General features: G+C 39.8%; 1 protein-coding gene across 1 annotated transcript; it reads right to left on the bottom strand.

Moving 5' to 3' along the window:
- Nucleotides 1-11,707: 11,707 nt before the first annotated feature.
- LOC139154082 (vomeronasal type-2 receptor 26-like) lies at nt 11,708-21,744 on the bottom strand. Its single transcript, XM_070728513.1, has 5 exons — nt 21,724-21,744; nt 20,413-21,270; nt 17,706-17,933; nt 14,983-15,109; nt 11,708-12,606 (listed from the first exon to the last, which is right to left on the bottom strand). The coding sequence occupies exons 1-5, from the start codon at nt 21,742-21,744 to the stop codon at nt 11,708-11,710; spliced, it is 2,133 nt and encodes a 710-aa protein (XP_070584614.1).
- Nucleotides 21,745-23,285: the final 1,541 nt, after the last annotated feature.

The following is a 23,285-nucleotide window of genomic DNA, read 5'->3' as shown; positions in this document are numbered from 1 at the left end:
CTTTGGCACAGAACTGCAACAAAAACTATCAATTTAACTAAAGTATGTCCTATCTTTCTCTTGTACTTGGGTATTCAAATCTATAAAACTGAATGCCTTGAACCATCCATCTATTAACTTAGATGCAGTCACTTCAAACTACAGTTGCTGAAACTCATCAGTAATAGGTGGAAGAGACTTTAAAACCCTCAATTAACTGATCTCCTCAAAAGAGTTGCTATGCCTTGTCTCACTGCAAGGAAAAACTCAATGTGACTGCAGATCGGTGTCTGAATGTACTATGAGAAAGCAGTTCCTTGAGTTGACAAAATAATATGTCACAGGAAAGTTGTTTTTTTATTTAATCTCCTGTCATAATTTGTCTTTGGAAAGAAACAGTTTACAACTATTAAACAGGAAATGTGCTTTCAATCCATATCTATTTTTTTATACTCCTTGTCTAATATCTAGACTTACTAACAAATCTCCTTTCAAGTATGTAAAATCCATGGCATGTATTTGTTAATAATACAGTACATGAATCTTTAGAGCATCGTTGATGGTAATATCAGACAAGCATAGAAACAGTCAAAGAAGTAGTTCAGATTCGCAATTGTTGGTGGACTGGTCCATAGAATCACCAAAAGTGAACATTATCACGTTATCCATTCAAGATGCTACCACAAAGAAAATCAGGTTAACCTATTCTCCAAAGCACCTAAAGGTGGGGAAAGAAGCAATGGGTTGAAAATAACCAAAAGAGATCCAATTTAGAACTAGGGGGAAATTAATCAGTGGAATTACTTGCTTCCACAGATTGCAATGTTCCAATGCTGTAGATTTTTTAAAAGAGATTTGACAACCATTTGTCTGAAAAGATTGCTGGGCTCAAAGATCTTCAAGGTCCTTTTCAACTATTGCCATTCAAAGAAAAGTAGACTTTCATATACATAAAATTTTCCTATGTCTACAAAATTAAATTTGATAGCATCATTTTTGACTATCCATGTGGCTTCTAAGATAATTATCACAAAACTGGAATGTTTTCTCCAAATACATTCTTTTTTTTTCACTGTGAGTGTTCTATATGCATGTGTAGTTTGTTTGTACTTCCATCTTTTTCAATTTTTTAATGCTCTTTGAACTAATGCCATTAGGGAGAAAAATAGTTTTGTATTTCAGAAGCTACTTTGCAATCTTCATTTCTTCTTTTAGGGGAGGTGAGAAAAGAGATGGGATTTCCCTTATTTGACTATAAACTAAATAAGTTTCTCTATGGGTTACTATATCTTATATTTAATAAAACTTCCATTTCTTTACATTCTCCTCTATTATTTCTCCTCATTCTAAAGATAAATTATATTATCTTAAGTGAACTAATCTGCAAATAAAGAGGGTATGACTGTTTTCTATCTTAGTCCTATTAAAGTAATACCAGAATATTATATGAGATCAGAATAAAATGGCTTCAAAATACACATCTCTCTACCCTATTCAACAAATGATATTTTAAAAACAGATAATTCCCAATGACATGAAAACCTATCACTGTTATCCTGCTGCTTAATTCTTTTTTCCCAAATTATTTTTCCCTTACTAGTTTGAAGAGAGAAAAAAGTAGAATTCCATACATCACTTCATTAATCAAGGTCTGAGAAGGCTCTTCTGTGAAGGAAGGGCTGTTATGAAAGAAGAAAGCTTGTGAGACAATTGCCCCCAAAATAATAGTTCCTGGCTGAGCAAATTGGTGAGCTATAGGAAGAGGATCATCAGGTATGCTACAATTCATAGCATTTATTTTGCATGTAATACAGAATAGGAACACAAGAAGCATAATTGCTATCAATTCCATCTCAGTATTGATAATTTCCTAAAACAGGTAGATGTCCCTGCATAGAAAAATATCCTATCTTTACACTATTAATCTATATGGCATTGATTGTTCCATATCCTCACATATATGGTCTCAAGGTAGTTGCCACAGTACTACAATGAAATAGGAGAGGGAGAAGGGGGAAAAGAAGAGAAAAATTACAGAAACTATTAATAATGAAATAGAGATAAAACAGGTTGAAGCATTTGAATGGGGATCCTTCAAATGATAGCTGTCTATATTCAACAAAATCTATTTTAAAGTTAGGTAAATGCATTTGCAGCAGGTTGACTTTCTAAAATTCAGCTTCATAGGGAACCTATAATTTGTACCATTGAGGGAATAATCAAGTACTCTCCATATTTTGTAATCTCTCCTGAGAAAAGGACTCGCAAATATGTATTTAATTACAGTAATTTGATTTGATAATTTTTTACACCATGGAAGTACAATAAACTTTTTAAAAATCAAATGTCTTGATAGATATATAATGCAAACTTCATATACAATAAATTGATAGAGTGATTAAAACTGAAAAGTATACTAAGTAAATCTAGTACACTGCATTCATTTTCATGCATACATTAATTACTCTAAGATGCTTATCAAATCAAATAAATATTTTATCTATCTATCTGAGATATCATTATACTATTCCAATATATCAACATCTTTAATAACTTTAACGTTAACTTTAATATGAAACTCAACAAACATCATTCATTAAATGGAGGAAGGATTTACCATGTACCACATAGTCCAGCAATACTAGATTCAATCTGTCAGTTCAAAATTCCACAACTGGCTATCGACCTACTCATCAGATAAAAGCCAAACTGGTACAACTGTTTTATTGTATTCAAACAGTGAAATTTCTCTTTTTGTTTTATTGTTGTATTAGGCCAGTTGATATGCCAATTTACATATTGGTAATCAAAACCACTCAGATTTTTTAATTGTGGCTTCCATTTCCACATCCTGAATAGGATTTTCACTCACACACTATCTGCCAGGATTCTCTGTATAAGTGAGGCATAGTATCCATTCCCCTCAGTGTTACTGTGGGATCCCATGTCAAAATGTAAATCACATCATGACCAACTATAAGCTGAGTACATATTCTGGTCCAGACTTTTTTCTTTTAGTAATGTTAATTAATATTATTAGTCCATATAATACAGTAATACCTCATGATACGAACTTAATTGGTGCAAGGAGGAGGTTCGTAAGATGAAAGGTTCGTAAGACGAAACATTTTTTCCCATAGGAAACAATGTAAAGTCAATTAATCCGTGCAACCAAAAAACCCCCCGCAAAAAACCAGCTTTCGGCGACTGCTGGGAAGTGGCGCGGCCGTTTTAAAAGGTGACAGCCAGCCTGGGGGGCTTCCCAGCACCCCCCCCCCCCGAACCCGGGTTCGGGGTTCGGGGGTGCTGGGAAGCCCCCCAGGCTGGCTGTCACCTTTTAAAATGGCCGCGCCGCTTCCCAGCTGTCTCCTGAAGCCGAACGCTAAAGCCGAACTTCCGCGTTCGGCTTCGGGAGACAGCTGGAAAGCGGCACGGCTGTTTTAAAAGGTCGCAGCCGGCCTGGGGGGCTTCCCAGCACCCCCCCGAACCCCGAACCCGGGTGCTGGGAAGCCCCCCAGGCTGGCTGCGACCTTTTAAAACGGCCGCGCCGCTTCCCAGCTGTCTCCTGAAGCCGAACGCTAAAGCCGAACTTCCGCGTTTGGCTTCGGGAGACAGCTGGGAAGCGGCGCGGCTGTTTTAAAAGGTGACAGCCGGGCTGGGGGGCTTCCCAGCAACCTCCCGAACCGAACCCGGGGTTCAGAAAATTTTTGCCTCTTCTTATGAACTTTGTTCGAGTTACGAACCGGCGTTCGGAAGGCTTCTGGGAAGCCCCGCCGCCCAGCTGTCACCTTTTAAAACAGCCGCAGGGCTTCCCAGCTGTCTCCGAACGCTGGTTCGTAACTCGAAAAAAGTTCGTAAAAGCATTTTACAAGTTAACAAAACTGACTCCATTTTAACATCTTCCACCAAGTAAATATTAGCTATTTTCCCCTAACTTATTGATAGTTGCAAATTTCATTAATTTCCCTTCTAGCCCCTCATCTAGATCATTTATGAAGGGTTGAACAATACTGGGCCTAAGAAAGAATCTTCAAGTAAGCTACTGAATGTTTCCTTCCATATGCAGGGGTCCAAATAGCATCCAAAACTAAATCATCTATCCCCTCGTCCAAGTCATTGATGAAAGTGTTGAAGAGTATTGGGCCTAAAACAGAGCCTTGGGGTACTCCACTGCATAGATCCCTCCATGTAGATGTAGTTCTATTGAGCACTACACACTGAGTGTAATTAGTTAGCCAATTTTGAATCCATCTGGTGTTGCTGTCCATTCCATATTTTGTGATCTCTCTGTGGCAGTAGACCCTGGAGATCTTTTTGGTTTACTGAGGAACTCCAGGGGATGAAATGCCAGAAGAGACATCTAGAGGAGCTTTGGAGGAGAAGTAAATCCAAACCCGACTGAACACTGCTAAGTGCTTCTGTTAAGACTTTAAAAAGTGGCACTCCGGGTGACAAGATGCATGTATCATGCCACTCTGATTGCATCAGCAGAATATTGCCAGCCAACCTGTTTAGGGTGACTACCTCCCTCCTTAATTGGATTCATTATTTTAATTAATTAATAATCCTAAATTAATTTAGTCACAATGATATTTGAATTTACATATTTGTGATCCAAATTTATTCAAAAAAATTCTTTAGTTGTGGTTCCTATCTCCATAGACTGATCCAATCCAGTATGCTGATATTCTTGTTGAGACTTTGGCTGCTGCACATGCATAGAAGCCGAATCTCATGTGCACACCGTGTGCACAGTGCGTGTATCACCAGCAGTGATGAAGCTGTGCACACAGCTCCATTTCCACTGGTGGAATGGCATTCTGCGTCCTGGTAATCACTAACAAGATGTTGAAGAGTACTGGGCCAAAACCAGAATTTTGACATGCCCCACTGAATACTTCCCTCATAAGTGGTTTCCTATAGGTTCAGACCAATTCCATAGACCTGGTAGTAACCTGGCTCACTGGAACCAGGAACCATCCACACCTGCCTCATCCCCAAAGTGGTGTTTTCAGGGTGCCATTGGTGGTGCCATCTCTTTTTTTTGCTTCTGTGCATGTACAGCTTTTTTCATACTGCACATGCATGTGCCTGCCTGTGAAGTGCACCATGCACAAACTCACATGGCACATCCATTAGCAAACCATCAGTAGAATAATTCAGAAACCACCTCTGACCTCTGTCCGTGTAGGTGTACAGTGATCCCTCGATTTTCGCGATCTCGATTATCGCGAAACGCTATATCGCGATTTTTCAAAAAATAATAATTAAAAAATACTCCCCGGTTTTTTTTGCTATACTGTACCACGGTTTTTCTCACCCGATGACGTCATACGTCATCACCAAGAGTCACTTCTCTGTCTCTTTTTTTCTATCATTTCTCTCTCTCTTCCTTCCACTCTTCTCTCTCTCTTTCTTCCTCTCTCACACTCTCTTCCTCCCTCTCTCATCTCTTTCGGGGGGGGCGGCGGGCGGGGGGGGCCTACGGGGGACGGTGGCCGCCAGCGCTGCTGCAGGAGGACTTGGCAGTGAGAGGGGCGGGTAGCGGCGAGCGGCGAGGAGGCTGGAGGCGCTGCCATTGGCCGGGAACATGGTGCTGAACAGGAACCACTTGCCCGGTGGCGGGGTTGTCCCGCCCCACGGGGAAAGTAACCAGAGCCGAAGAGGCGCTCGGCTGGCAACGGGCAGCAGGAGGGAGAGTTTGGCCGGGCGGTGTGTGTGTTTGTGTGGTGGGGGAGAGCTTGCGTATCTTCGGGGATGGCGATACGCAGGCGGAGCGTTTCCATCTGCTCTGCTGGGACGGGCGCCTCTAAGCCCAGCGTCTGCTTTCTCTCCCCGGGAGCCGCCTGCTTTCCTCCACTTCGAGCGGGGCGCCTGGGCTCCCGAGTACCCGCGTCTTTTCCATCACCCGGAGGAGGAGTGCGACTTCTGCCCAAGTGTTAAATAGGCCGTGGAGGGCTTAACCGTCCAGGCCCCCCATTTTTCAATTTGGCCGGGCCCCTGATGCCAGTACCAATAGTACCGGCCTATCGGCGGCCCTGCCTTTGATGCAAGTGATGATCTACTGACCACTGGCACTGCTTATTCTCTTCCACTGTCTTCCCGCTACATTATAGTAATGCCAACTTCTCCCGCGACCATTCCCCAGGAGAGCTACATGCATTGTAACCTTACTTTCTGGATAACACTGGTAGTTTAAACAAGAAGGAAGAATTGGGAACAGAAAGACATGTTTGTTATTGGTTCACATATCTACAATTAAGAGAGAGCTTTAACTTAGATAAGAAAAAATGTGGCTTTAAATTTGGAAAAAGTAAATTTAAAATTGCATGATGTGTTAATGATGAACATGTTAGAGATAAAGTTTACAAAATGGTATTGAAATTGAATTTGGAAAAGAACTATAATAATGGTTTCATGATTCAATGGATAATTTTTGGCTATAATATAATGATTGAAAAATGGGAAAATATGTGGATTTTTGGACTGAATTCTATTGAATTATAAACTGAAAAAAATATATAACATTAGGTATTACAGACAAATGTATTTATGTTAATAAAAATTAACATTCAGGTAATCATCATTCATATTAAACTGAATGAAACACATCCATTCTTTGATCTTGAAACAAATTTATGTGAAAGGTTTCTTTTCTCCATATCAAGTTTTATGTATAGATTAAGTTAAAGAGTTGGCCTTCCCTAGGTCCCATAAGCTACACAATGTCATCTGGCAGGGCCTAGGGGAAGAGCCTTTTCTGTGGTGGCCCTGGCCCTCTGGAATGAATTCCCTATGGATATGCGTACCACCCCTACCTTCCTGGTCTTTTGTAAAGCTCTGAAGACCTACCTCTGCCGACAGGTATGGGGACTGTCCCCGGCCAAAATGAATGATTTAATTGGATGAATGTGGATGACTGCATAAGGGGTTTTAGATTTTTTATTAATTTGGGGTGGCATATAAATCCAATAAATCTAATCTAATCTAATCACTGTTCTTCAGTGGTTCTCATCCTACCTCTCCGGTCGGTCACAGTCGGTGTTAGTGGGGGGTCAGAGGTCGACTTCTAGGTCTCTCCCTTGTAGGGTGCCTCAGGGGTCGGTCCTCTCCCCCCTGCTATTCAATATCTACATGAAACCACTGGGTGAGATCATCCAAGGGCATGGGGTGAGATATCATCAATACGCCGATGATACCCAGTTATACATCTCCACCCCATGTCCAGTCAACGAAGCAGTGGAAGTGATGTGCCAATGCCTGGAGGCTGTTGGGGCCTGGATGGGTGTCAACAAACTCAAACTCAACCCAGACAAGACAGAGTAGCTGTGGGTCTTGCCTCCCAAGGACAATTCCATCTTTCCGGATATTTCCCTGGGGGGTGTTCTGTCTGGGTCCCTCCAGAAGCCAACACCAAACCAAAAAGAGAATCCAGACACACTGGTAAAAAGCAAAGGCAGTTTATATAATTCAAAGCAAACACAGGTAACAGAAACTGTTCTTACAGACAGGAACACGCTGGAACTTCACAGAGGTTTCACGAAGGCCATGAAAGAAAACAGGATTCTTGCTGTCAAAAACAATGCTGGAGATAACAAACCCACGCCTCCCCCAAGTCTTCCAGACTTCTAGGCCACAAGCCAAGATCAGAGACGCCGAGATGCAAAGCAGGATCACAGAACCTCCAGTTGATAACTCTCCACAAGGCTGCAAGGGCGGGCCTGCCTTTTAAACCCTGCTGAGAAGAACCACACCCAAACCCAGCTGTTGCCAATTCAATGATACAAATACCTTTCTAATTGATCCCGTCTCTGAGCTGCACGTCACTGTCTCATGTCAATTATAGCCTGTGCGTCTTCATCCAATGAGTCCAGGCTACTAGCTGGGGAGAGCGCCCCCACCCCCGGGGCTCTCAGGCTGCTCTACCTCCTCCTCTTCCTGACTTTCCTCTTCCCCGTCTGCCTGGTCCTCCCCCTCCTGTTCACTGTCCTCCTCCTCTGGGCATGGATCCAGCAGAGACGCAGCCGGTCCCTGAGGAGCTGCAGGCTGAATCACAACAGGGGGGGAACTATTGGCCCCCTCAGAGAGGGTTTGCAACTTGGGCATCCTCCTTGATCCACAGCTGACACTGGAACATCATCTTTCAGCTGTGGCAAGGAGGGCGTTTGCCCAGGTTCGCCTGGTGCACCAGTTCCAGTCCTATTTGGACAGGGAGTCATTGCTCACAGTCACTCATGCCCTCACCTCGAGGTTCAATTACTGCAACGCTCTCTACATGGAGCTACCTTTGAAAAGTGTTCGGAAACTTCAGATCGTGCAGACCGCAGATGCGAGAGCCATCGTGGGGCTTCCAAGATTCGCCCACGTTTCTTCAACAATGTCATTTGGTGGGCCCCAGGGGAAGAGCCTTCTCTGTGGCATCCCCGGCCCTCTGGAACCAACTCCCCCCGCAGATTAGAACTGCCCCCACCCTCCCTGTCTTTTGTAAACTACTCAAGACTCACTTATACCGCCAGGAATGGGGGAGTTGAGATATTCCTTCCCCCTAGGCCATTACAAGTTATGCATGGTATGTTTGTATGTTTGTTTGGTTTTATAATAAGGATTTCTAGTTGTTTTATTTTTGGATTGTTACATGCTGTTTTTATCATTGTTGTTACCCATCCTGAGTCTACGGAGAGGGGCGGCATACAAATCCAATAAATAAATAAATAAAATAAATAAATATTAAATAGCAGGGGGGAGAGGACTGACCCCTGAGGCACTCCACAAGGGAGAAACCTAGAGGTCGACCTCTGACCCCCCCCCCCACTAACACCGACTGTGACCAACCACAGAGGTAGGAGGAGAACCACTGAATAACAGTGCCTCCAACTACCAACCCCTCCAGCCGATGCAGAAGGATACCATGGTCGATGGTGTCAAAAGCCGCTGAGAGGTCAAGAAGCACCAGAACAGAGGATAAACTCCTATCCCGGGCCTGCCAGAGATCATCCATCAACGCGACCAAAGTAGTTTCCGTGCTGTAGCCAGGCCAGAACCCTGACTGTTGAGGGCCTAGATAATCGGCTTCTTCCAAGGACTGTGGAGGTGGAGCGACACCACCTTCTCTACAACCTTCCCCATAAAGGGAAGGTTGGAGACTGGACGATAGTTGTTGAAACGCCTGGGTCCAAGGAAGGCTTCTTGAGGAGTGGGCACATAAGTGCCTCCTTGTAGGGAGCCAGGAAGGACCCCCCCTCAGAGAAGGATTGACAATCTCCTGGACCTAGCTCCATGTCACCTCTCTACTGGCCGAAACCAGCCAAGAGGGATACAGATCCAGCAGACAGGTGGGGGAACTCACAGCTCCAATGGTCTTTAAACTCTTTGTTTAAAGTTCATTTTAAACTCATTGTTATTTTAAACTCAAAGCATAATTTTATCTTTCAATACTGGTGACCCAATATTAAACAACATGAATCAGAAGGTTAGATTTGACATTGGTTTACTTATCCACAATTGAAAGAAAGATGAAAATTGGATATAGCGTGTTGTAGATTTGACTTTGTTAAAAATGAATTGGAAATTTTATTATGTAGAAAAGATGAACATATTAGCATTAAGATCTATAAAATATTATTGAAATTCAGTTTGGAAAATGAACATGTAAAACATTTTATGATTCAGAGGATAAGGAATTGGGATATAATGTGATGCTTGAATAATGGGAAAATATATGGGTGAAGGACTTAAAATTAACATTAAAGTATAATTTAAAAGAAAGATTTTATAAGATAAAATCACTGGTTTTTAATATCAGATAAGATATCTAAGATGTATAAAATTATATCAGATGAATGATGAAATTATAAAAGTAAAGAAGTGGAGTATGATTCATATTTTAATACATTTTTTTTTTTAAAAAAATGAAGATAAAGATGAATCCAGAAACTTTATGGAAAAAGATTTGAACAACAATAAAAAAGGAACTTTGTTACTATACTGTATATGGTGACAGCAGTAAGACTATGGTTCGCACAAAAATGGAAGGACACTTTGATTCCTACCACAGACTAATGGCTGCAGAAGCTGATGGCTTGGCTGAAATGGCGAAATTTACTATTTTGATTAAAGAAAAGAATATACTTTTATTTCCACATGGACACCCCATTTGAACTTTGTGCTTGAAGTGGAAAAGAATGAAACTTTGATTTTGGGTTTTACTGACTGAATTGGTAGATTCTTATAGAAATGACTAGTTTATATTATTATGAATAAAAACAAAAAGTTATGATTTGATGTTAATGCCTTGTTTTGCTGTAACAGAGATAGTTGGATGCTTTTCTTTTACATAATCCTTCCTCATTTTTCTTTCACCTCACCTTCCTCCCCACTGTTTTCCTCTTTACTTTCATATTTTGTAAGTTATTTTATCTTATAACTCAATCAAAATATTAAACTAAAAAAACTCTCAAAGAATAATTTCACAACTTGGTTATTCTTTCTTCCCAACTAGCCATCTTTTCCGATAAGAAGAATATAACACACCACTTACTATATGCAGAAGTAATAAAGACTATGTTGAAGAAGCATATGATTTATTTTCTCAAGGACCTGCATCTATTTCTGATGACGAGTTCCCAAGTTCAACAACGTTGCTGAAAAAGCATTAAGAGTGGTAAATTTAATTTTATGAAGCTTTTTTTCCCCTGGAAACATCATATTGTTAATTAGAGTTTATAAAACGTATGCTAGACCAATCTTAGAGTATTGTTCAGTGTTTGGAATCCCTATCATATATCTGACATCAGTACAATCGAGCAGGTTCAGAATTATTTAATGAGAAAGTTTTGTACTTTTCTGTACACAATATTTGGAATAACTTACAACTGTATTATTTGTAGTCAGATCTAGGTATTGCATGCAAAATTATATGTAATAATGCTTTACGTGTAAATGACTTTTTTCTTTCTAATTGCAATAACACACATGCGAACAGGTGTTTTAAACTCAATCAATATCATTCTAAACTTGATTGTAAAAATATGATATCAGTAACAGAGTTCTCAAAGTAACCCAGGCATCTACAAATTTTCATAGTTTCAGTTGCAAATTGACTTCTTTGGACCTTACTTCATACTTAAGTGATCAGTAGAGTGAGTGTGCATAAGTGTACAATCATGCCCATTGCCTCTGTTATTGTTTTTTTCTTTTATTCTTGTTCTCATTTTGTTTGACAAATTCTAATAAATAAAAATAGAATAAAAAGAGTAAGGATATTCCCATTTTAATACAGCTGAAAAAGAAGGTTGGCCCATAAACTATCCCATTAATAAATCACAACAAAAACATATAAATAAATTAATTAATAATTAATAATAATTTATTAGATTTGTATGCCGATTCTCTCTGAAGACATGCTCCAAAATAAAGGAGACATACACAACCCCCCAAAATTGTATATATATAAATAGCAACACTTTTGGTTTGGGCAGCATATGGACATATCTCATTATATTATTTTGCATTAACTGAATAGAACACATCCATTATTTGATCCTGAAAAAGATTTAGTTTAAGGGTTTCTGTTCTCCATCTAAAGTATTATGTATAAATTAAGTTAAATCAAGGTCAGGGTAATTTTTCTAAATTCCATCAAGATAAATTAATATGCATTAACCCTCCCACACAAAAACAGTTCACAATAATCTAAAAATATATCATTTAATAAAACAGAACCCAGTTACTATTCCTTCCTTATTAAATTTTCTTTCTTGTTCATCTCAGGTCTCAGTAAAATGATGTAGCATTTGGGGAAAAATATACACCCCAGTAACCCAGCACTGGAGGATAAGATAGAAAAGATCTCCACAGCTACCATGTATTTCCCTTTGGTGCTCAGGTAGGTTGGAACAAATGACAGCCAAACGCTGCAAAAAACCAACATGCTAAATGTGATGAACTTGGCTTCATTGAAACTGTTAGGCAGTTTCCTGGTTTGGAAAGCAATATTAAAGTTGACTATAGCTAGGAAGCCTATGTATCCCAAGACAGAGTAAAACATGATCACAGAGCCTTCATTGCATTCCATTATGATTTCTCCCTTCCCTGAATGTAGATCTGTATCTGGGAAAGGAGGATATGTATTCAGCCAAACAATGCAAATTACCACCTGGATGAAAGAACCTGAGATGACAATAGAATTGGTCAGTCTTCTTCCTATCCATTTCCTCAATCCTGAGCCAGGTTTAGTTGCCACAAATGCCAGAATCACGGTCATGGTTTTTGCCAGTACAGATGAAAGGACCACTGAGAAGGTAATGCCAAAAGCCATTTGCCGGAGAAGGCAAGTCATCTTTTTAGGCCTTCCTATGAAGAGGAAGGAGCAGAGGAAGCAGAAGAGAAGGGAAAGGAGGATGGTACAAGTGAGACTCCAGTTATTGGCTTTGACAATTGGAGTCTCTCGATGCATCCAAAATATTCCAAGCACAAGGACTGTAATCAAAGAGAAAACAATAACCAATGTAACAAAGAGAATTCCCAAAGGTTCATTATAAGAGAGATAGGTAAACGCTTTGGGAATACATTGATTTTGGATGTTGTTGGGATATTCATTTTCTGGACATTTCATGCAGACATCCATATCTGGAAAAAAGAAGATATATTTCCAACAAACCCAATTCTCTACCAGTATAGAATATAGAGTGTATGGTTGATGTTCGTTCATGTTATATATTTTGTGAAGAGAGGATACCAATTATTTTTAGTGAAAAACCATACATCAGTCTCATAAAGTAAATTTATCAACTAAAGAGCCTTCATTATGCAAAGATAACATTGTTAAAAATCAAAAGCAAATAAAAGTGTTTTCTATCCCCTCTCTTCACTTGTTAATTGAGATGGTTACTAAAACTGTAGACTCTTAAGTATCTTCCAGTTTGGATTAGCAATATTTGGAGTTTCAGAGAGAAGTTTATAAAAATAAATATTATAAATTCTTAATACTAATAATATGTCATTTAAAGAAATTGGAGAATCCTATTTTGTCTAAACTATGGCAAACAACTTGACAACCAAGTCAAAGGTTTATGGATCGTAGACTAATTTTATTAGATTTAAAATATTAGATTTATTAGAACTGCATATTTATTAGAAAACACTAAATTCTCATGTTACTACCATGTTTCCTCAAAAATAAGACCCTGCTTTATTTTTATTTTTATTTTTAATCCTGGGAAGGGTTACATATTTTTGTGTTGAATCACCCTGGTGTATTGAATGAACATCACAGCTCCTATTTTTGCCTCTCAGCCCAACCTAGGGCCATTTCCAAGGTAGTTAATTTTATTGATAGCCCGCAATTGTATCTCTATGTGTCACATGTTTGAGGGTTTTTTTTTTCCTGAATTTGAAAATTAAAGGAGACTAGGATAGATCTATTTCGGCCTTATTTTGGCCTCAACAGCTAGCCATACACTCACTGGGACATATATATATTCGACACAAAAATATGTAACCTTTCTCTGGTGCAGAGCTGAAGGGATTGCCTAGAGAATAATTCTCTGCCTTACAAGGCAAAGGTTGCAGGTTTAAGTCCCAGTGGGTATTTTAATTTTCAAATTCAGCAAAAAATCATGTGACACACGCGCGCACACGCACACACACACACAAACACACTTATTTATTTATTTATTTATTTATCTATCTATCTATCTATCTATCATTTATTTATTTATTTGTTTGTTTGTTTGTTTGTTTGTTTGTTTGTTTGTTTGTTTGTTTGTTTGTTTGTTTATTTATTTATTTGTTTGTTTATTTATTTATTTATTTATTTATTTATTGTATTTGTATGCAACCCCTCTCCGGAGACTCGGGGCGGCTAACAGCAATAATAAAACAGCATACAATAATAATCCAATACTAAAAACAATTAAAAACCCATTAATATAAAAACCAAACATACATATAGACATACCATGCATAAAATTGTAAAGGTCTAGGAGGAAAGAGTATCTCAATTCCCCCATGCCTGGCAGCAGAGGTGGGTTTTAAGTAGCTTACGAAAGGCAAGGAGGGTGGGGGCAATTCTAATCCTTGGGAGGAGTTGGTTCCAGAGGGCCAGGGCCGCCACAGAGAAGGCTGTTCCCCTGGGTCCCGCCAAGCGACATTGTTTAGTTGACGGGACCCGGAGAAGACCCACTCTGTGGGACCTAACTGGTCACTGGGATTAGTGCACCAGAAGGCAGTCCCTGAGATAATCTGGTCCGGTGCCATGTGGCCTTTATAGGTCATAACCAACACTTTGAATTGTGACCGGGAACTGATCGGCAACCAATGCAGACTGCGGAGTGTTGGTGTAACATGGGCATATTTGGGAAAGCCCATGATTGCTCTCGCAGCTGCATTCTGCATGATCTGAAGTTTCTGAACACGTTTCAAAGGTAGCCCCATGTAGAGAGTGTTACAGTAGTCGAGCCTCAAGGTGATGAGGGCATGAGTGACTGTGAGCAGTGACTCCCGGTCCAAATAGGGCCGCAACCGGTGCACCAGGTGAACCTGGGCGAACGCCCCCCTCGCCACAGCTGAAAGATGTTTCTCTAATGTGAACTGTGGATTGAGGAGGATGCCCAAGTTGCGAAACCCTCTCTGAGGAGGTCAATGATTCTCCCCCCAGGGTAATGAATGAACAGGTGGAATTATCCTTGGGAGGCAAGACCCACAGCCACTCTGTCTTGTCTGGGTTGAGTTTGAGTTTGTTGACACCCATCCAGGACCCAACAGTCTCCAGGCACCAGCACATCACTTCCACTGCTTCATTGACTGTGCAATACCACAGCTGTGTTTGCCCTAGAACAAGGACAGAAGCACCAGCCTAAAGATGACAAGTGGGATCTCATCAAAAATCACCAGAAATCTCTGAATCCTATATATATATTTGCTGTGGTTCACATAGTTTCCTTAAATAAATCAGAGTTCTGGACTGGAATTTTGCTCAGTAAGCCAAACTTCTTTTTGTCTTACCTATTCGGTCAGAGATCTGTCCTTCTGAACAGGTCACACAATCATAGCAACAAAATTTCTCTCCTTCCTTCTTCTTTCTGCTAGAGCCTGGGTAGCAGTGATCATTGCACACCGAAATAGGAAGCACCTGGACAATAACAGGTATGAGATAGGGGTAAGTTCCAATTATTTTTACTACCAGTAGTAAAAATATTACTATGGGTGTGGTTTATTTTGTGGGCATGGCTTCATGATCATATGACTGGGTGGGAGTTGTTTGGCAATCATATGACTGGATGGGAGTGTCTTTGTGGTTATGTGACTGGATGGAGTTACTAAGTGATCATGTGACTGGGTTGGCATGGCCAACTTGACATCACTCACATCAAGGGTTAGGGTTAGAGTGCCTGGCTTCTCCTTGCCTCAAAGGCTTCAATGAGATACAATTTCCCTGTCCATTTATTACCACTGAAAATCCAAAATATACTATTTAATCCTATGTATTTATACTATGTATGTACATGCGCAGAAAATATACATTATCTGCTATATATATTGTATGTGTATGCACACACACACACACTCTCTCTTCTAAAACTACACATTCAATTTCACTTACTACATTTGGAGTACAGATGTTCTCCCCTAGTTTGAACATCACTGTTAGAACCAGGAAATGCCATGGATTGAGTAAAATGTGGTGAAACTCACTTAACAACATTCTTGCTTAGCAACCAAAATTTTGGGCTCAATTATGGTCATAAGTCAAGGACTATCTCTGCCCTCCTCTGCATGGCAGCCTTGTCCTAGTAAACTTCTTCTCCTTTCTGGCAATTCTCAATTCTGTTAGAGGCATCAAAATAATCCAGACAATTTAAGGTTTCCTGCTGCAGCACAGGATTTGACTAGATGAGCTTTGAGATATCTTCCAGCCCTAGATTGCTATGCTGTTTCAAAATGTCTTCTAAAGCCATGTCTAGTGGCAGGTTCCTCCCTCTTCTTCCTTTCTCTGTCTTTCTTCTCTCACTATCTTCCTCCTCTTTTTCTTTCTTCTTTCTCTTTCTCTTTCTTTCTTTCTCTCTTTCTCTGTCTTTCTCATTCTTTCTCTCTCTTTTTCTTTTTGAAACAGAAAATATGTCCATCGATCATCAGGCATTCTTACAGCTGCACAATTGATTAGCTTAGAAGGATAACTTAGCAGCCACTTACAATAAGCTCTCAACTCATTTGAGAGCTTATTGTATTTGAATTAGCTAATCTCCCCCCCCCCTCGAAGATAAGCAAATGCAATCCAGAGCCTTTTGCATCCAGACTGTTTAAAACCAGAATGTGGTGCTACAGATAGTCCCAGATATCCAAACAGAATGGGATGCAGAATTTCAGTCATAAAATACTGCAGTTCAAAATCAAGACACTGTGTGAAATATTCAATTATTGCAATCATTTTTATGGTTGTAAAGTGAATCACATTGTTAATTTAGTTGCATATTCATTAAGAAAATTTGCCAAAAGGGCATTTTTCCTTTTGCTGGTAACTAGCTATAAATTGTGCAAATCAGGATTATGTGACTATTGGACACTGCAACTAAATCTGAGCCAGTTGCCATGTGCCAGAAATGTGATCATGTGACAACAAGTAAGGCTGCAATCTCTACTATAGGACAGATTATAAATGGCTTTATTTCGATCCCTTGTCAATTTGAAACGTGGTTAAATAAACAGTCATATGCATAGTTCCCTCTAAGCTGAGCAGTGAGCATTCGCTCACTTAAAAATCATCATCAACTCAGAGTTTTTCAAACCTGCCCAGAAGCCGAGAGGGAAAGAGTGAGAGGGAAGGAGAGAGAGAGGAAGAGAGAGAAACAGATAGAAAAAAGAGAGGAAGGAAAAGAGAAAGAAAAAGAATGGAAGTAAGGAAGAGAGAAAGAAAATCAAAATCTAGTTTGAAACTAGCTCAACTATTTAAGTGGCATTTTGATATTGATAGAGTTGCCCTATTATGAGCTCACTGTTATAGACACACAGTACAGTATTTTATTTTGAAATTCTCTGAGGCAAAACAGGTTTATTTATTTATTTATTTATTTGTTTGTTTGTTTGTTTGTTTGCTTGCTTGCTTGCTTGCTTGCTTGCTTGCTTGCTTGCTTGCTTGCTTGCTTATTTATTTATTTATTTATTTAATATTTCTGTGCCACCCAGTCCCAAAGGCACTGCCGCTCAGACACTATAGTTTTCCGCCCACCCCCCCCCCCCCCCAAAAATTAGAGGGAACACTGGTCATATGTCTAGGGAAGTATTGGGCAGCCATTTATGGTGCTACCCGGAAAGTTCTCAGTGGCTGGCATGGGCGCACGTGCTCCTGACACAAGCATGTATGCACCCTGCATGAGATTTAGCTTTTATGCATGTGCAGAAACAAAAAGCCAGTGATTTTCACCAGGAATCTGTCCATCATGTTGTTCCCGGGCCATTTGCACTGGCCGGACAGCATCCTCACCACATGAGGGGAGGAGCCCATGGCTGATCTAGGTCTATCTGTAGTTCCATTGGCGAGCACATTGGAAGCATTAGTGATAAACCTGCCATAGACATACAACTCAATAGAAAATGTTATATCTCATCAGCTTCAAATGTTACAAAAGACTGAAATGTCATTTTCTTCAATTGTTGCCATTTATTTGACAATGGCTCCAAAGAGTGCTTTTACTTCTATTATTAGCTGACAATCTGCAGCTCTTTCTCACCTGGTTAAAGCTTCTGTGCCATACAATTTGATTGTCATCAAGAGTTAATTCTTTGCCTGGTGGAGCCCAAGATTCCAATGTTCCAACCTTCACTCGAGAAACAGAATTATTGAGGAAAGTAATCCAGTTTATAACATCAAAACCTGCAATCAGTTGTCTGTTTTCATCAAATGTAATAGTGTCTCCCATGCTGTTGTTGAATACGATTCTTTTCAAGGCAGAATTGAGCTATATATATATATATATTATACATAAAAGGAAATCAATTAACAGTAAGACTTTGTAATCATAACAATTGCAGAAAATTATTTCAAGCTGAACTAGCCTTCTTTGAAAATGCAAAGGAGGATTGAATGTACTTCTACTCCTTTGATAAGATGTCCATAATTGCTATGTCGTTACATCCTTTCTAACACTAAGAGAGAGAGACTGGTCTAATCTCACCAATTGGCTTTGTATATAAACAGGAGCAGAAGTCACATCTCCCAATATCTAGTCTGTTAGGTTAACAAAATGGTTGCCATTCTATATCTTGCATACTTTACTTTCAGCTCATAAGCTCATTTAGAGCCATTGAGGTGCAATAGTTAGAATGCAGTACTGCAGACTACTTTTGCTGACTGCTAGCTGATTGCAATTTGGCAGATAAAATCTCACCAGTTTCAAGGTTGACTCAGCCTGCCATCCTTCCAAGGTTGATAAAATGAGAACTCAATTTGGGAGGCAATTGGGTAACTCTGTAAACTGCTTGGAGAGGGCTGAAAAGCACTGTGAAGTGGTATATAAGTCTAAATGTTATGGTATTGCTATTAATTGTTCACCGTTGATCCTTTTTAACCTGTTACATTAGCTCCAATTTTTCAAAATATCAAATATAATTGTGCTCTTCAAAACAGATATTTATACTATACAAATTATAATATTTGTTATGATAAAAAGAATTTCCAGGAACATGGGGGAAGTTAACTCACAATGATTTATCTAATAGAAAACCCACAATTATTTGGCTGTATACAATATGAATGAACTACAGAATATATTCTCAAAAAGTGTTTTCAAATTCCCCAATAAAGTGTCCAATCTTCATTGACATATATGGATTATCTATATCAGCGGCTCTAGGACACTTCGCCTCCTCCTGTTGTCCGCAGATCTTTGGTCTCCAGCCTTCTGCCTTGGACGATAGGGCTCTGCTTTTTCTCCCTCACTGAAAGGCCGCTAGCTGTTAGGCCCACTCTTCCATCACAAAAAAACACATTCACCCCCAGCCTTTTAGCCACATGGGATACTTTGACACCAGCCAATCAGAGTAGTGCTTACAAAAAGCTAATTTGGGAATGAAAGCTCTCCTGCATGAGTGGGAGAAACGAAGAAGAATTTGTGTTCATTTCTTAGGGAGACGGGGATGAATTTACAGAATTTTAGAAAAGAGAAAGAGGGGAGAATGTGCATGGAGATACATGGAGATACATGGAAAGGAAGACAAGGAAGATGAGGATGAGTTTGCTTGAACAATTTTAGAAAAAGGAAGAGAGGAAGAGGGAAACGGACCTCTTAACTCTACTTCTGCACCAGGCACCAGGACACAACTCAGGAAGAGATTGTGGAAAAGGAGGAGAGAAAGAGGGGGAATGGAAGCAGGGCCCAATCATCTGAGGTGGAAGGCTGGAGACCAAAGATCTGCGGCCAACAGGAGGAGGCAAATGGTCCCATTCTGACACCAGAGGTTTCCAAACTCTGGGCCTTAAAAAAATTACTGGATGGTGAGGGCAGGTGCAGCTCTATTTCCACAAGCAATGGGAATGCGTTCTTATGCATGAAGCCCACTGCTCAGACACATGCACACATGATGGTTCCTGCCACTTGTGCAAGTGGAACTGTACATCTGCTGCACACAAAACCATTTCCTCTGCCCCCTCCCAAGCTAACAAAGACATAAATGTTGGGGACTATTGATCTACATTTAGTAACTCAACCAGAACTTTTCAGAACACAGTTTTATCTTTACTGCATTATGAAACTCCAAACGACATAGAAATTTAATCTTAACATGTTGTTCTTTTCCATGTCAACCATCTCACTTTATTTTCTATGGTTCTTAGATTCTAAAATAAATTAACATGTAAAACTACAGCTCTCAGAGAAAAGAACAACAGCCATACCTGTATAAAGGCTTTGGATCTAATAAATTCTCTAGAATAGAAGAACAGAATCCTAAACCAAAAATAATATTTTTAATTAATAGCTATATTTATTCCCAATTAGGAAATAAAGATCCCTACAATTCAACCACTAATATAAAAACTTTTATTTGAAAAAAGAGAAGTGTTTTTATTCAACAGAATTCATTGGTATAACAGTTATGTGTAAAATTATTACAATATTGGGATTCAAACATTTTTACTACTGTTTCAGTAGGCATGGCTTGGTGGGCGTGCCATGGCTTGATCGGAATGGCTTGTTGAGTGTGGCAGGGGAAGGATACTATAAAATCTCAGAAGGAGGCAGAAAAATGAGGGAGGGACCAGCCGTAGGTTGTATTTATCAGTTCTCCAAACTATTCAAATTTCTGCTACCAGTTCTCCAGAACTGGTCATAACCTGCTGAATCCCACCTCTGCATTATTTCCAGCAGCTTTATATGTAAAGCCCAATATATGATGATACAATTTTTTTAAAAAAATATGTATTAGAAATAAAATAAATACCTGCCATGGTTGTAAATCCTGAAATATTACTTGCTCTTTTCCTAATGCATTTCTACGTCTAGATCTGGATTTGAGTAAGACATGCAAAGAATGCACCATGATATAGACAGCATTATAAATGTTGTAGCTGTGTCCACTCATGTTCATTTCAAATAATATACTAGGCACACTCTCCAATTTCTCATCCCCAGTGCACAATACCTTGTTATCTTCATTTATACTAGAAATGTGTAAGGGGCAGTCAAATGCTTGCTCCCAAAAATTCTGAATGAAATTGTCTTCTCTTGCCCAAGATGGCCTTACAGTGTGAAGAAATTCTTGAAATCTAGAGGGTTCTTTTGACCGAACTGCAAATGACAGAGCACCATAGAAACTCTGTATATCCCATAGTCTCTGAAAGGACAGTGATTCAAAATTCCAATGAGATGTAACAATCCATACTTTACTCAAAGGTGGCCATGAAAAAATAGATGCTGCAAGGATGATCATTCTCAGATTTTCCATAGCTGGAATTAGGGCATAAATTAAACACACTTTGACTTTATCATCCACAAAGAGTTTATCATATGTTAACTCCACTGTAATCAGCTGAATATATTCATCTATATATGCCTTCCTTGGGGTTCTACGTATGAAAGCGTAACAAATGTTGTTTTGGGAAAGCAAAGGTTCAATTTTCTGCAGAAACATATCCCCATAGTCATCATCCACAGCCAGGATCCCAATCCAATTCCATCCAAAATGCTGAAGTAATTGAATAACCCCAATGTATTGATTCATTTCATCTGGGACCATTTGGAACAAAGATGGAAACAGATTTTTCTCACTATGTACTGATGTAAATGTTCCATAGGCAAGCTGAAATACAACACCTAGCAATTAATCAGAGCCATTATTTATTTATTTAATTTATTATTTGGATTTCTAGGCCTCCCTTCTCCGTAGACTCAGGATGGCTTACAAAGCAGGGATAAAAGAAGTATATAAGAAATCCAACAGAATTTCCCATTTTGGTGTCACGCTGCTGCTGGGAAGCTTTCGGTTTCTCTGGGGCTGTTCCAACATTCTGAGCATTTTTTTGGCTATCCTCGACCCGTAGAGCCAGTGATCAGATAGGGAAATCCCCCGTGCACCCCAGGGTGGTCAGCAGGCACATTGGACAGCGAGGAAACTCCCTGGTCAGCATTCAAAGAGATCGTCCCTTTGGCCAATCCGGAAACATGACACTCCGACTTCATCAAGGAAGCTGCAACAAACGACTAGAATACTTTTGGAGTGAAAGGATTAAGAGTGTTTCGGTTTGATCAATACCTGTGGATTGTAAATAGACATTACCCCCTTGTTTTTGTTTTGGATTTTGGCAAGTGATTGTGCTGGACCAATTAAAAGGCAGAAATTATGATTGTGTTACTGGCAAATGGTGGCAGAGGACGAGCAGTAACGGGCAGAATAGGCGGAACAAGTGAAAAGATTTTGTATTGTTTCCTGTATGAGATTTTGCTGGACACTGTGCTAAAAACAATCACAGCAGCAGAGCGGACAGTAACAACAAAGGGTAAAAGGTATTTTTGAATGTGTTGATGGTGAGAGAAAGTTATTTTATTTGGACAGATTAACCTATGTGGATTGAGTCGGTGACAAGTTACAAGATCGGAGATCTTCACCTTTATTTTCCACATTTCTAGGTTTACTTTCATTTTTATCCCTACCTCTCTGTTTTTTATGATTGACTGACTTGTGTTGGTGTATCTGTTGATTTCCTCACCAATTGAAACTTATTGAAATTTATAGAACTTTATAGAACTTGACTGAACTTTAGGACTATTGCATCAAACAAAAGAAGAAGAAGAAGAGCAAAAGTCCCAGAAGTTCTGCTGAAGCTCAACGAACATTTACTTGAACTTTTGTGATTAAAAAGACTACATAATAAATTAACATCAGGGTCATAACTATAACCATACAGTGGTACCTCTACTTAAGAATGCCTCTACTTAAGAACTTTTCTAGATAAGAACCGAATGTTCAAGACTTTTTTGCCTCTTCTTAAGAACCATTTTCTACTTAAGAACCCGAGCCCAGAAAAGGTTCCCAGGAAATTTGAGAGCGGCACAAAGGCCTGGCCAGTTTCCTGCCATTCCCCCTTTAATCCCGGCCATCTTGGGCTTTTCTGGGCTGCCAGAGGAGCCTTTTGGTGCTTAAGAAGGCTTTGGCAGTCCAGAGAGAATGAAGCATTTTCCTTCTCTGGGTGCTTGGAGAGGGAATAAACCTCTGCCAGTGCACAGAGAAAAGAAATGCTCTGGGCAGCTGAGGAGGTCACCACATTGAAGAAAAGGCACCAGCTACAAAGCGAGCGAGTGAGAGGAGAGGGGAGCCTTTCAGCCTGGGAAGGAAGAGGCGGCAGCAGCAGCCAGTGTATGGGAGGCAGTACATGGGAGGTCGCCTCGCACTGGGTGTATTGGAGGCGCGTGCCGCCTAAGAGTCCCTTTTTTTCTTTTTTAAGCCTTAAAGTTTTGGATTTTTTTGATCCCCATCACCTCACCTCACCTTAACATAAAATATTTGGTGCCTGCCTTAACTTTTGTATCTTTATATTCTTGAGTTCTCTCCCTTTTCTTTTCTGCCTTTGTCCTATCCTTCCATTATTTGTAATTAGATAAGTTTTACAGTCACTTTATTGATTACTACTGGCATTGTTATTATTGCTATTATTGATTACTATTAGTGTTATATTCACTTAGCTATAAATATTCCATGGGCCTATGGAATGATTTACATGTTGATAGATTGATATATAGATAGATTGATAGATTTTATACTACAGTGATCCCTCGATTTTCACGGGGCTAACGTTCCAAAACCTCCCGCGAAAATCG

The sequence above is a fragment of the Erythrolamprus reginae genome, chromosome Z, assembly GCF_031021105.1.
Source record: "Erythrolamprus reginae isolate rEryReg1 chromosome Z, rEryReg1.hap1, whole genome shotgun sequence".
Lineage (NCBI taxonomy): Eukaryota > Metazoa > Chordata > Lepidosauria > Squamata > Dipsadidae > Erythrolamprus > Erythrolamprus reginae.
The sequence above is the reverse complement of the archived record's forward strand: the minus strand, read 5'-3'. Positions and strand labels throughout refer to the sequence as shown.

Excerpts from the sequence above, each read along its gene's own strand:
- LOC139154082 (XM_070728513.1), bottom strand. The coding sequence starts at position 21,744 with ATGTCTATTTACAATCCACAG. Across the intron at positions 21,271-21,723 it reads TGTCTATTTACAATCCACAG|CTTGCCTATGGAACATTTAC; the intron begins GTATTGATCAAA and ends GTTGTATTTCAG. Across the intron at positions 12,607-14,982 it reads ACAGATCTCTGACCGAATAG|ATATGGATGTCTGCATGAAA; the intron begins GTAAGACAAAAA and ends TCTTTTTTCCAG.